The following is a 15991-nucleotide window of genomic DNA, read 5'->3' on the forward strand; positions in this document are numbered from 1 at the left end:
CATGTCCACAATGGAAAGCTACTCATTTATAAGAAAGGACATCTTGCTGTTTGATGCAACTTGCATGGAACTAAAAGGTATGATGCAAAGAAAAACAATTAAGAAGGATAAATACAAATACTAATTGATTTTACACATATATATGGAAAATAAAGGAAGAAAGCAAAGTAACAGAAAAAATGAACCAAAATAAACCTGTGAACTCTGATGACAGAACTGAGGTTCTCAGAAGTGGAGTGGGTAGAAAAAGAAGATGTACTGTGAGAGTGTAATTGGTATTTTGATATTGGGTACTATGATAACATATATTTGAAGCGGTATGAACTTATTCCCTTACTACATATATGGTGTTGTAAGCCAGTATTTCAAAAAAAAAAATAATTTCAGTCTTACAGGAAAGCAAATAAATTTCAATACCTCTGAACCCAAATTAGTGGAGACAGTTTTTTGGGTGTGCCTACTATCGAATTCTACTTGGTTTATTTGTCAAGATAGCCAAATACATCTGGTTAGTAATTATTTTTTCTTAGAAAAAAATAGCATAATGATCAAGTATCAGAATACTAAACCATATTAAAATATAAGTATCAAATATAGCACAACAGATTGGAAGTATAAATTTTAAGAAAAATTTCTTTTAAATAGTTCCCCCAGTTAATAGAAGATTAAATATATGATAAAAACTGTTCAAATTCTACAGTTTTATAACAGATATGTGTAATAGAATAGATGGGGTTTAAATCACCTTAATAAATGATAATAATTATCAAATCAAAATAAATCAATGGCACTAATATATTACATGTTCAACATGGGGACACTGTAGATGACCTAAGAGGAGTTCATTCTTCCAGTGTACTTGCAAGAATGTTGTAGTTCCTTAGTATGGATCCATTTGTGATTTATCTAGTGAATTTTTTTACTTAAAACAATTGGAATTAGAAGACATATAGATATATTATCACATGTTGATCTATCAAATTCTAAAAATAAAAGGCACATACCAAGAAATACAGACCTTAGGAAAAGTTGACAAGACTAATGTCACATTATGATGATAAATTTTTTTGAAGATTTATTTATTTATGCATACAAGAGCTGGGGTACATGCCAGAGGTGTGGGGGGTAAGGGGATTCACCAGAGACAGAGCGGGGAACAGAACAGGCAGACTGACTGAAATACACTGCTGAGGGGAGCAGTGGGCGAGACAGAAGTCTGCTGTGCCATGTGGGTTGCTCACTTGTCTGCAGGGGATCAAACTCATGCTGCAGAGGCTGTGGATTGCTTCATAGTATGGTGCTTTACCCCTTGCACCACCAGGGAGGCCCATGATGATAACATTTTACAGAGAAAAATGATCTAAACTCATGACCCAATATGTATAGCTATAAAATACAAAAAAAGTTTAAGGTTTACACATTGTACTTGTCAAGGTTCTCCTTAAAATCAGAACCAAAAGGCTATTCACTGAATTATAAAAAGAGATTTATTATGAGGGGTTGCCTCACACAATCATGCAGACTGATGTGTCACAGGAAATGCTGTTTTCATGGGGGAGACCTAGGAAACACAGTGGTGTAATTTCTATTGAATACTGGAAGTGAGAGAATCAGGGAAACCCGTTCAAGTCCAGAAGCCCATGAACCAGATCAAGAATGTTATATGGCAGGAAAAGATGCATGACAAAGCTCAAGCAGTGAAAAGAAATTAGCTCTGATAGATTTTTCTTGTATTTGGTTCTTCATTGACTTAGATGTCCTGCATCACATTGCTGAGGGTGATTTGAATTCCACCTATGATTTTAAATGTTGCTATCTTCTGGTAACACTGTCACAGATACACCAAGCAATAAAAATGTGACTGGCTCTTAGCCTGATCAAGTTGACACATAGAATAATCAGCACACCTGTTATTGGTTAAATAAATAAATATTTGGGTAGCCAAGTTAGGTCATACATAGTTATTATGAAGTTAATAATGCTATTTGGATTGTTTGATTATTATGTTGAAATAGTGAATTGGAAATACTTTTATAATGTTTCTTTGCTCCCACTTTATTAAGGTATAATTAAAATACATCATTGGGGAAGTTTAGGGCATCGCATGTGTTATTTTAGATACTTATATATTGCAAAATGATTAGCAGCATGAGGTTAGCTAACACTACCTGCACAGCATTATCAAGCTTTTTGTTGAGAGCATTAGAGATCTGCTAATTTGCAAATTTCAAGTACATAATACAATAATTTTTAACTTATTTTTTTAATTGAGAATACATTATTTTGCAACACTGTGTATGATTTAGAGATACAGGATCATACCCATCGGGTACATGTCACCACACCACATCCACCAACAAGGCACATCGTCCTCCACCATAGTTGATTGCTCTCCTCTCCACTCACTCCTTTCCCTCTCCTTCCACTCTGGTAGCCTCAATTCTATAGTCATATTTCCAGGTTCTGTTATTGATTTGGTCCTAGTTGACCCTTTGTTTTGTTACTCCGTATTCTACATATAAGTGACATAATCTGATATTTATCTTTCTCTTTCTGATTTATCTCACTTAGCATAACCCCTCCAGTTCCATCCAGTTGTCCTATAAGGCAACTTTATCTTTTTTAAATAACTGATTTAGTATTCCATTGTGCATATTTATATTACTTTGCCTAATCCACTCATATCTTTGGGCACATAGGTTGTTTGCGTAGCTTGGCTATTGTTAAATAGTGTTGCAATGAACACAGCAATCCATTGTCCCTTTGCATTAGTGTTTTTGCATACATAGGTAGATACCAAGGAATGGAATTACTGGATAATATGATAGATCTATTTCTCAGATCTGAAGACACCTCCATAACATTCTCCACAGGGCCTGAAGCAGTCTACAATCCCACCAATAGTATATGAGTTTCTTTTTCTTCACATCCTTGCCAACATTTGTTTATGGTTTTTTTTTTTTAACCTATTAAAACTGTACTTTATTTCTTGAGATGGTATTTAATGCTTTTTAAATTTTTTTTATATATATTTCTTACATCATTTTTCATTTTTGCACCATGTATGCATTTTCTTCTTGGTTAAATTCCCCATTCAATTGCATTCCCCTTATTTTGACACCATTCAGTCCTCTTCCTGCTCCCCCCACCCTCCACCAGTGTGTCTCTGGTTTATAGTTGCTTGTTGATTTTTTGTTTTGCTTTAATTATGGGTAAATCTTACAGGGGAGAGGTGACATATCATCGTGGATTGAATTTGCATTTCCCTGACAATAAGTGATAATGAGCAATTTTTCCTGTGCCTGTTCACCATCTGTACTACTTCTTCTGATGAATGCCTTTTTAACTGTTCTGACTATTTTTTGATTGGGTTCTTTGTTTTTTTTTTTTTTTTTTTTTTTTTTTTGCATTGTGTGAGCTCTTTATACAAATATTTTGGATATCAAGCCATTGTCAGATGTATGACATGCAAATATTTTCTCCCATTCAGTAGGCTGTCTTTTTGTTTTAATAATAGTGTATTTTGCTGGACAGGAAACTTTTAGCTTGATGTAGTCCCATTTGTTTATGTTTGCTTTAGAGTCTTTTGGTCAGGAGAAAAACTCACAAAAACAGATATAGTGGGCAAGTGTCATTCTTTGCATGTGCCTGCCCAGATTTTCCAACATTTATTGAGGTGGTTGTCTTTCTCCAATGAATATTACTGGTTGCTTAGCCATGTAGGTGTGGGTTTATTTCTAGGCTTTCAATTCTGTTCCATTTGTTCATGTATCTGTTCTAGCAATGATTATTTTTGACTGTTATGACTTTGATGCATAGTTTGAAATCTGGGAGTTTTATACCACTGTAAGACTTCATTTTAATCTGGATTTCTTTGGCCTTGTAAGTTGGATTAGGGTGTTCCTTATTTCTAGATATATTAATTTCTCATTAACTTCTCTAATAGATAAAAAACATTAACACGGAAATCAAACTCATAGACTTGAAGTATACAAAGGTGGGTTTCCAAGGTCTGGGGAGATAGAGTAAATGAGGACATGATAGTCAAAGTGTACAAATCAAGCTATGGAAACAGTCTATGTACTTAGCACTGATGAGTGGATAAAAATATATGATATACACAAACTATGGAATAATACTCAGCTATAAAAACAACTAAATCTTGCCATTTGTGACAACCTGGATAGAACTGAACGATTTTATGCTAAGCAAAATAAGTTAGAAGGAAAAAGACAAATTCTGGATGCTTTTTACTCATGTGGAATGCAAAGAAAGGAATAGACTAAACCAAACCAAACTAAACCAATATAAGCCCTCAAATTATTACTACAGAACTGAAGTTACTAGAGGGGCCTAGGCAGTAGTAGCAAAGGGTGGAAGGGATCTAATGGACAGTGGTGGAGTTTTATTGTACTTCAGGGTGAATGTGATGTGGTAGCACACATTTGAAGAGGTATAAACCTGTACTACTGAAACATATGTAGTGTTGTTAACCAGTGTTATCTCCATAAGAAAAAATAATAATAAAGTAAAATGAAAAACACTCAATTTGAAAAAAAGATAGTGGCTCAGTGAAAGTTGTTAACAGTAGGAGAGTTAAAGCTTGATCAAGTGAGGGCAAGCAAATAATTAAGGTAAATATTAGGTGTAGGTTTCAGTATAGGAAGATGTTTCAAACATTTCCTATGATGAGTTAGACTGCTACAGTGGAATCAGCCATGTTTAGATTCATATTTTTGTTAGACATCTAAAGATTAATGAGTTATAGAGAGCTAAAGGAGGAGAGAAGAAAATATGTGAATGAAATTGACATTGTTAGTCAAGTAAATATTTTCCATGATTAGAATTTTGAAAGACAGTAATGTGCCATTGTTTGATTTTATTTCTTATTGTATTATTATTAAAATATAGAGAATATTTTTACACAATACACATAATTATAAAATAAGTGGTTCAAGTGGGAAAATGTTTACCAGATATTTTGTCAAATGCCAAGATGATTTATCCCCAAATTGATAAAAATGACTAATTTGACAGTATAAGGATTGTACTTAATTCTCATACCAGTCACGTTGTGACCACTCCCCCTACTAAAGATAGGAAATCTTAGGTAGCAAAAAGTTAAGTAATTTTTCCAAGTTCACATAGCTGATAACTGGAATCACCAGGATTTCAGCCCAGAAAATCTGGCTCCATACACACCACACTGTACTATATGGCAGATGTAGAATGTAATACATTGTAGAAGTAGATATCTAAGATTGTTTTCTTACTCAAAGATGAGAAGACATCACATTTAAATATGTATCATGAGGCAGTAATTTTGTGGTGGTGTATGTTATTAAAGTAAAATTATTAAAGTATTAAAGTAAAAGTATTAAAGTATTAAAGTATTTAAATATATAAACATAATTCTTAAACAGACAAAATGTTTCAGAATACATATTCACTCCAAGATCTAGGTTTTAAATCATAACCTCCCGACATGAAAAAACATATTGCATAGATAATGAAGTATTTGATTCAGTTATTGTGATCAAAACAAAGATACATTAGAAGCAAATAAAATTATAAATGTTATGATTCTCAATGCAGGCTTTAAGGATGTGTAGATTACAAAAATTTTTCTTTCACAGTAATAGTTTCAACCATGGAGATCATAGATAACTATTAGAATTAGCTTTTTAAATGACACTTGCTCAGAAAAAATTCATTTCTAAATCAATATGTGATACAATTGGTGAGAATTTTATAAAATTAATATATACTATAATTGTAATGTTGGAAATATACATTATTGGAAAGCATATTTTATTTGTAATATAGTCAGTAATTAGAAAAGAAAATTCTTAAAATACATTTCCTTATTCCCCTGTCCTATTGCTTTACTTCAGTTCATATTGGATAACTTTTGCATCCATTAAATTCTCCAACTGTTTCATTTACTAGTTTTTTTTTTTTTATGGCATTTTACCCTGCTAAAGTCAATTGGATGTATTTTGGGTGATTAGAAAATATTCCTAACCTGGGCTTCCAGGCAATGTTATGAAATTTTGTTCAGTTCTTATTCTGAATTTATGGTTGCTTTTCAATATTTCTCTGGAATCGAGACCCACTGGCAGTTTGACTCATAGTTAGAACAAGTAGTAAGACATTACAAGTTTCATTTACTTAATCAAGTCACATGTCCAAGAAGGAGGAGTCCTGTCCAGAAATTGTACCTTAACACACTTTGAGAGGAGCATAATTTGCAGTGTCACCACAGGGAAAACATTAAAGAGCAGCAGACCTGGCGAGCAAACACTTAACCGGGATCTATTTTCTGCAGTGTAGGCTCCACGTGGCCAAGAAGTAGAGCAACCAGGAACTCTCTGTGGGTGACAGTAATGTTGATCTGTAAGATCTCTCGGAAAGCGTGCCTGGGTTGGTAAAGCACTTTGAAGGAGTTAGAAGAAATGTAGATGTGTATGTACTGTTTCTTCTGGTTTACTTTCAGAAATTTTAGAATAGATCAATTTTGTAAATCTCTGTGGAGTTCTTTAATGTGTAATGTGAAGGAAAAATAGATTTATTCTCTGTTATAAGAAGTACTTTCTTTCTTTGAGTTTTTGGAAATTCTGATCCAACAGAAATCGTAGAAGAATGTAGGTTAAGTTGATTATGATTAATTAAAACATTTTTCATTCAAGAAGAATGTGGAGACAAGAAAATGTTTTAATCCATTACTAATCCTTACAATGTGGATGAAAAATCATTTGATGAATTCCTGTGTCAGGTTTTTAATAGAAGTATTCTCTTCCTAAATTAATATTTGGAGGTTATAGGTGATAATGGAAATAGTTGACAACAGCATGGTACTGATTTTAATTTCAACATTATTTTCAAATAATTTTAATTGAAACACTTGCTTTTTCAAAAGTTAGGTACAATTACAAAAACAGCCTGTCTGCCAAAATATATATTACTAATTATTCATCTCCCTGCTTAGAAATTGTTAAATTCTAACAGTGTATAATAGCTTACAGTACATTTCTGAGAGTTACTTTACTTATTTTTTTTCTTTCTATCCAATTTGGTCTTTGGCAGTACCCAGACCTAAAGCATGATTCGTGAAAAGTTGATTCTGGGGAAATCACTAAGTTAATGTTGTTGATACTATCTCTACTAATGTATTCAGTAAGTCTTCCAAATGGGTCTGTTTTTGAATAATGGGCACAGTTTCAAGTAATTTCTTTGTAATATTCAGGAAATAAATTTAAAATGGCATAACATGCATTTTTGGGTTATTTTTTATGTTTTTTTAAGATTTATTTATTTATGCATACAAGAACTGGGGTATGGGCCAGACGTGTGGGGGGTGAGACGATTCACCAGAGACAGGGTGGGGAACAGAACAGGCAGATTGACTGAAATACACTGCTGTGGGGAGCAGCAGGCGAGTCAGGAGAGGTCTGCTGTGCCATGTGGGTAGCTCCCTGGCTGGCTGGAGATTGAACTCATGCTGCAGTGGCTGCGGATAGCTTCTTAGGTTGTGTCCTAAACCCTTGCGCCACCAGGGAGGCCCTATTTTTTATGTTTTAATGGAAGTTTTCAGATGCTATTTTGGTTTCTGTTGGTAGGAAGTTTTAAGTCTGATAGCCTCATGCATGTTTAGAGGAACTCTTTATCACACCATTTAATATTTCCTAGTTTATTATTTCTTTGAATAGAAACTAATGGTTTTAATTATTTTTCTCAACCTGAAAAATCTGTTATTGTACTCTAAATTAAACTGCTTTGTTTTCCATTTGTCTCTCACATTCTATCAGCTCATACAGCTAACTTCAGAAAATACCACGTTACAATTTTATTTATTTATTTATTTATTTTTTAAGATTTATTTATTTATTTATACAAGCACTGGGTACAGTCAGAAGCGCGGGAGGGTGAGAGAATTCACCAGAGCCAGAGCAGGGAACAGAACAGGTAGAATGACGAAGTACACTGCTGAGGGGAGCAGCTGGTGGCAGGAGAGGTCTGTGCACCATGTGGGATCCTCGCCAGCAGCCGAGGATCGAACCGGTGCTGCAGTGGCTATGGGTAGCTTCGCAACCCAGCGCACAACTGCTACACCACCCGGGAGGCCCACCAGGCTTCAATTTTAGAGCAAATATGCCTTATTAACAATTTTAAGTGATTTTCATCATTATTCATAATTAGATGACACTTCTTTTATTCAAAATATATATGTGGGAAAGATACAGACGTATGTAATCCATATGTAGGTGAACATCTGTATATATTTCATCTGTTCTCCACCTATTTATGGAATGCCTTAGGTGTTAGAGTGAAAAGCAAGAGACATCATATCTGATTTCTTTTTTTAAAATTTCCTTTATATTTTTTTCTTTTTCTTACATCATTGTGGTCCCCATGACTTGCTCGCCACTCTATCACCCGCGAAGCATCACTATATTCCCCTGAGTTCATCCATCCCCTGTTTTATCCCATGTCATCCTCCTTTGCTGTATGCCTCACTTTTATGTTCAGCTGCTAGTTTTGACTCCTTCTTGAACTTTTCTTTGGTTTCTTTATATTTTACACTTAAGTGAATGTCTGCTTTCTTCAAGCTTGCAGACTACTATGAGGCGATGTTAAACATTGACCTGCTTGGTACATAACTATATTTTCTTCACATAATGATTGTGACAACTAATAATTACTGAGACATGTTATGTTCTAACCATTGCTCCAAACACCTTGTATTTATTTCTTATTTAATTGTCACCCAGTCCTAAGCAATTTTATCCCCCCCTTCTTAGAGATAAGAAAAATGTGCCAGAAACATTATGTAACTTATCTGGAATCAAATAGAAAAATAACTTGCAGAGACATGAACAAAGTTCTTTATCTAGGCCCTTAGGCTCCATGCTATCCCTCTATAGGTCTCCATATATATAATATATCAAACAACAACAACAAAAAAACATCATAATGTTTCAGGGAATGTCTCTTTCAGCAAGAAACACTTAAGGGGTAGCTGAAAAATGAGTCATCATTGCAGAATGAGTAGGAATCCAGAAAAGAAGAGGAAGTGTTCTAACAGCTTTAGATAGGAAAGAACTTAAGTTGTTGACATTTAGGAGTCAGTCTATATAGTGATGTGTGATATGAAACATGCCACTGTAAAGAATTAGAATAATTTTTAAATATATTAGAAAGCAATCGACAGGATTTTAAGCACAGTGTCAATGTGATTTTATTGAATCTTATTACATAATTGGATGTGAAGAATGAAGACTATTATCAGGATATAGAAAAAAAAAGATGCTAATTGTTTGGAAATGGGGAGTAAATGTGGATTTTTATTCTAATGAGAGGATAGTTAAAATATATTTTGGGGCCTCACTGGTGGCAGAGGGTCAGAGACACAGCGCCATCAAGCAATTGCCAGCCACTGTGACATTTGAGTTCGATCTCTGCCAGGGAGCAACCCCCATATGGCACAGCAGACCTCTCCTGTTTAGACCACTGCTCCCCTCAGCAGTGTATTTCAGTCAGTCTGCCTGTTCTGCCCCCGACTCTGTCTCTGGTGAATCCTCTCACCTCCCTCATCTCTGCCCTAAACCCCAGTTCTTGTATGCATAGATAAATAAATCTTTAATATATATATGTGTGTATGTGTATATATAAATATATATATATAAATACATATATATAAATATATTTTATTCAAAGTCACCAGTTTTGGTGATATTAGGTGCGTGAAGGATAAATGACATTCTCCCACATAACAAGCTGGGAGGTTCAATGTACAGTTCCTTAAAGATATAGTAAAGACAAATACTCTTTCTCATCCTGATATTAGCCAAATAATTATATTTTATAGATGAATTCACTGACTATTTAAAAGAATATGCTTACATTCAGCTAATGAGCTTTTTAGTGATCACTGAATCACATCATGTAGAGAATCACAGGGTCACATCATTTAGGCATCCGATCTATCTCAAACTTTTAGAACATGACTTTGAGTGAATTCCTCAAGGTCACCTAGATCAAAATATCTATTAAATTTATTACCCAAAGTAATCTACAACAAAAACGCCATGGAACTTGGCAGTAATCTTTAACCCACTGTTTTTAATTTTTAGCACAAATCATCTTCCTTTATTTAGATCTGTATTTAATTAAATTATTTAGATAATCTGTGTTGACAAATTTATTTTCCTTCCTTCGCTGTCTACATTTCATCTTCTTCCTCCTTCTCATTCTCTTCTTCTTTATTTCCTCTTCTTCATCTCCATCCTCATTCTCCTCACCTCTTCGTCCTACTCTTCTCACTCTAGGATTTGGGACTTGAAGGACTATGGACCAAACGAATTATACTTCTCAATACGGTTTTATTCTGCTGGGCTTCTCTGAACATCCGCAACTGGAAATGATTCTGTCAGGAATTGTCAGCGTCTTCTACTTAATTACATTGGTGGGTAACACAGCCATCATTCTTGCATCTCTCCTGGATCCCAAACTCCAAACACCAATGTATTTTTTCCTGAGGAATTTATCATTTCTAGATCTGTGTTTCACAACCAGCATCATCCCCCAGATGCTGGTTAACTTGTGGGGACCTGATAAGACCATCAGTTATATGGGCTGTGCCATTCAACTCTATGTTTATATGTGGCTGGGTTCTGTTGAGTGCCTTCTCCTGGCTGTTATGTCCTATGATCGTTTCACAGCTATCTGTAAGCCCCTGCATTATTTGGTAATCATGAACCCACACCTGTGTATCAAGATGATTATCACGGTCTGGAGCATCAGTTTGGCCAATTCTGTACTTTTATGCTCACTCACACTGAATTTGCCTCGATGTGGAAACAATGTTCTGGATCATTTCTTGTGTGAGTTGCCAGCCATGGTCAAGATTGCTTGTATAGATACCACAACAGTTGAAATGTCTGTGTTTGCTTTAGGCATTGTCATTGTCCTTACACCCCTCACCCTTATTCTCATATCCTATGGCTACATTGCTAAAGCCGTGGTGAGAATGAAGTCAAAAGCAGGCCAACGAAAAGCAATGAATACCTGTGGATCTCATCTCACTGTGGTGTCCATCTTCTATGGAACTATAATTTACATGTACCTGCGACCAGGTAACAGTGCCTCCAAAGAGCAGGGCAAGTTCCTCACCCTCTTTTACACCATCATCACTCCAAGTCTCAACCCTCTTATTTATACCTTACGGAATAAGGATATGAAGGATGCACTGAAGAAGCTGATGAGACTTGATCAGGAGTCTACAAAATCAAAGAGGAACTGTAAATAATAGAAAAGTGTTAGATTGTATATAAAGTGAAATATATTTACTAATTATCTTTAATTTTCACTGAGACATTAATCAAAAAATTATGGGGATCAGTTAATAAAAATGCTTACATAAGAATATTTTTAGATGCAAACAGTATAACAATTCTGCTCTTTTTATATCTCTTGCTATGGCATGTCTTCAGGAAAACAGGTAATTAGGCATTTTTATTTTTGCTATACAATACAAAAGACTATTAAGCAGAAAGTTATATGTATTTAATTTATTTTAAATTTCCATAGATCAATCCCTAGTGAAAAGTTTGGAGGTCTCTCAAAAAATTAAAAATGGATCTGTTATGTGACCCAGAAATTCCACTCCTAGATATCTACTCAAAGAATTCAAAAACACTAATTTGGAAAGAAACTTGCACTCCCATGTAAAATATATTGGGCAAAATGTTTTTGCTATTTCAGTCTATTACTTCTTTATAATGATAAAGAGACATGTTAAAGAATGTGAAAGTGTGTGAAAAGTCATATTCATTCAATGTGAAAGTCATATTCATTTCTTATTTGTTCTAAGTTTGTCTCATTTCAATGTAAATAAAATGTGACTACTTTGACATTTGATTTTTGAGATAGGTGATGGAATATACATAAATTCTGGGAAATGCAGATTTGTTAATTTGTATGTAATGGAAGTTTATAAAATAAACAAACATTTTTATTTCCACTTTTTTATGTAGCATTTATCTTTTTATGGAAAATACATGGTATTTAAATTAACTCTGATGTTTTCTGTGATGTAATATCTCTATAAGAATCCATTATCTAATAATTATAATTAATCTATATTTATATTTTCTCCTGTTCAGTTCATAGATTTTGGAAAAAATCTGTATAATATTTACTTCCCGAGGAAGGAAAATACATTAATGTCTTACATGAAATACAGATATTGTTTATATTTTTTCATCCATATAAAATAACTATTTTAAATTGCCTTCAGAAACAGTTTACCATCTATAAAAAATGTTTGCAGAGAAAATATATGTTCTTTAGTTCTGGTGCATATGGTCTAGCCATCCCACTGTTATATTTGGAGCAACTGTTCTTAAACTAGGCAAGAATATGTAATTAATTATACTCAGAGACATTAAGTATTTTGCTAACTTCAATAATAAATATAACAAAAGTATAATCATCAGTGTCTCTTAGGATAACATTATATTTTATGCCTGAAATTTTTTTTGTGTGTGTGTTTATTTAGTTTTATTTTGATTTGGTTTCCCTTTTCTGCATTAGCATTACAAATTAAACCCACATTTTAAACATTTAAAATCCTTTTACTCATCCCCAAATAAATGCATATATTTAGACCATTATATTAAGTTGCAGTAACTGCTCAGAACACATTGAGTTTTCTTTAAGTCAGTCAGTACTTGTCTAAATATATTATTCTGACCTCCTACTTGTGGAATAATATTTGACTAGAACAGCTAAGTTTAACATTAAGTAATTATTTAAAAATTAAATGCCTTTTTTTAGGTTACATTTCTACCCAGGGTCTCACACCAACATTCATGAGAATTTACCGCATATGCTCCAGTTCAATAAGCATGGAGTCAGTATTTGTGAAGACATAAACTAGTTAAAAAAAGAAAAAAAGGTGTGAAACAAACATAATACAACTCCAAGGACCAAAATTTGAATCTCAAATTTGCCTAGAGAACAATAGTGATTAAACATTTCTAACTTTTACCATCTTAAATTTAAAATGTGTATAAGAATGAACTTCCAGGGGCCTCCCTGGTGGAGCAAGGGGTTAAGCACTGCACTATGAAGCTATCCAAAGTCTCTGCAGCATGTGTTCGATCCCTGGCTGGCCAGGGAGCAAGCAACCCACATGGTGCAGCAGACCTCTCCTGCCTCGCCCGCTGCTCCCCTCAGCAGTGTACTTCAGTCAATCTGCCTATTCTGTTCCCCACTCTGTATCTGGTGAATCCTCTCACCCCCCGCATCTCTGGCCTGTACCCCAGGTCTTGTATGCATAAATAGATCTTTAAAAAAATTAAAAGTGCAAATAATAATATTAAAAAAAAGAATAAACTTCCCATTTTCTCATCACCTCCTTCACCAACTTAATGAAATTGTCCCTACTATCTTAATATATTTTTCACATTAGCTAAACACATGCAGATATCAGAGTAAAAAGTGCCTCTTGTGTGCGGAACAGTGGATTTTCCAAAATGGGGTGATATATCACAGGGTAAGAAAATGATGATTCTGATTGTCAAAATTAAATTAATTGTGTACTTCCAGCTCCATATATCATGAATTAAAATGGAGGAATATGAATAATAGCAACGAAACAGTATTTTATCCATTCAGATAAACAACATTGTATGATATTGAGGACATACATCCCAAATTATGTAGCCCTGTGTGATAAATTACTTAAATTAATAAGTGCAAAGTCTTTTCAGAAAAGTAATGTATATCATATTTGGAAGAATGGAATCATGTTCATGAAGTATATGGCGATGAAGTCAAACTTTATAGATTCTCTAAGGTCTTAATTTGGCAGAGAACATCAAGATAAAAAGAGAGCGGCCAAACCATAGAGATTAAAACCAAATATGTTTTTTACAACAGAAAGAATAATAAATGCTTTTTAAAACAAAACTTTCAAGTAAATGGCTTCAGGCAATAAAAGTGGGTTGGTAAGTGAATTTAAGACCTCATAATCAGTAAGTAAATATAACTGAAATGTTTACTTGTGGAAGCAGTATAAAAATTCACCTTATGTGTTGGAATCCTAAATGGTTAAGATTTGGGAACCATTGCTTTGCTCTAACAAAGAGATGTAAAGGATATATTATGTAAGACTCCTTCCACTGGCATCATTCGTTAATTAAGTAGCAATGGCTGAAATAAATCCTAAGAAATAACCAGTGTTGGCTGGCAAGAATGTGGAAAAAATGGACCCGCCTACAAAACTAGTCCAACACCTCTATGGAAAACAGTGTGGAGGTGTCTCAAAATATTTAAAGTAAATATACCACATGATAATAAAATCTACTACTAGACATCTGTATATGGTGTGAGATAGAGTCCAGTTTCATTTTTTTACATGTTGCAGTCTAGTTTTCCCAACACCATTTATTGAAGAGGCCTTCCTTGGTCAAGTGTATTTTCTTTACTCATTTGCTGTAGATTAATTGACCATTTATTTGTTGTTTTATTGCTGAGCGTTCAATTCAATTCTATTGGTCTGTGTGTCTGGTTTTGTTCCGAAAGCATGTTATTTTTACTATAATGGCTTTGTAGTATTGTTTGAAGTCTGGGAATGCAATGCCTCTATTCTTCCCCTTTTAGTCAGGTGAGCTTCTGCTATTTGGGATGTCTGGTGATTCCATCTGCATTTCAGCAATATTTGTTCCATAATTTCAACAATATTTGTTCATGCTATAGAATGACATTGAGATTTTTATTTTACTTATTTCATATATATATTTTACATCATTTTTCTTTTTTGTACAATGCATGCTTTCTCCACTCAGATGTAGTCCCTGCAAAATTCCCACCACCAACTCACTCATGCACCATCACCCAGGCCCCTGTACAAGAACTCATTCCCTTCCCTGTTTTGACCCCTCTCTCCCCACCCCTGCAAAGTGTCTATGATTAATAGTTGCCTGTTTATTTTGTTTTTTAATTTATTATAATTACCTTTTTTCCTGTTCCCTTATTTGTTTCCCCTACATTCCTCCTAGAAGTGAAGCCATCTGTTATTTTTCTTTTTCCTTCTGGCTCATTTCATTGAACATAATCCCTTAGAGCTCCATCCATGTTGGTGTAAATGGCGTGATTTTATCTTTTTTGATTGCTGAATAGTATTCCATTGTATATATATACCACATCTTTTTGATCCAGTCATCTATTTTTGGGCATTTAGGTTGTTTCCATATCTTACTTATTGTAAATGGTGTTGCAATAAACATTGGGGTTCAGGTGTCCTTTTGAATTAATGTTTTTGTGTCCTTTGGGAAGATTCTTAGGAGTGGAATTGCTGTCATTGAGATTTTGATTGGAATTGCTTTGAATCTGTAAATTGCTTTTGGTAGGATGGCCATCTTTATAGTGCTGATTCTTCCTTTCCATGCGTGGGCAGAGAATATTTTCTTATTTTTTGTGTGTCTTCTATTTCTTTTAACAGTGTTTTTGTAGTTTTCCTTGTACAGATCTTTTACTTTCTTGGTTAGGTTTATTCCCAGGTAGTTAATTTTTTTTGATACATGTGTAAATTGGATGTTTTTTTTAGTTTTTTCCTTTTGAGATTGATTGTATATAGGAAGGCTACTGATTTTTGTGTATTGATTATAACCTGCTACATTACTAAACTGGTTTATGGTTTTAATTACTTTTTCTTTGGATATTTTAGGATTATCTCTATATTTTATCATATCATCTGCATATAATGAAAGTTTCACTCCTTTCCCTATTTGGACTCCTTTTATGTCTTTCTCTTGTGTAATTGCTCTAGCTAGGACTTCTAGTACTATATCGAAAAGCAGTGGTGAGAGCGGACATCTTTATCTTGTTCCAGATATTAATGGGAAGGCTTTCAGTTTTTCACAATTGAGAATGATGTTAGCTGTGGGTTTGTCATATATGGCTTTTATTATGTTAAGATCTATCC

General features: G+C 34.0%; 1 protein-coding gene across 1 annotated transcript; it reads left to right on the forward strand.

Annotated features, from left to right (window-relative positions):
• Nucleotides 1-10348: 10348 nt before the first annotated feature.
• On the forward strand, nt 10349-11308 carry LOC311167880 (olfactory receptor 2W1; the record flags this gene model as incomplete). The annotated part of the gene is made up of 1 exon (XM_084229036.1): nt 10349-11308. One exon carries the CDS (start codon nt 10349-10351, stop codon nt 11306-11308), a length of 960 nt encoding a protein of 319 aa, XP_084085162.1.
• Nucleotides 11309-15991: the final 4683 nt, after the last annotated feature.

Source organism: Talpa europaea, assembly GCF_964194135.1.
Source record: "Talpa europaea genome assembly, chromosome: 2".
Lineage (NCBI taxonomy): Eukaryota > Metazoa > Chordata > Mammalia > Eulipotyphla > Talpidae > Talpa > Talpa europaea.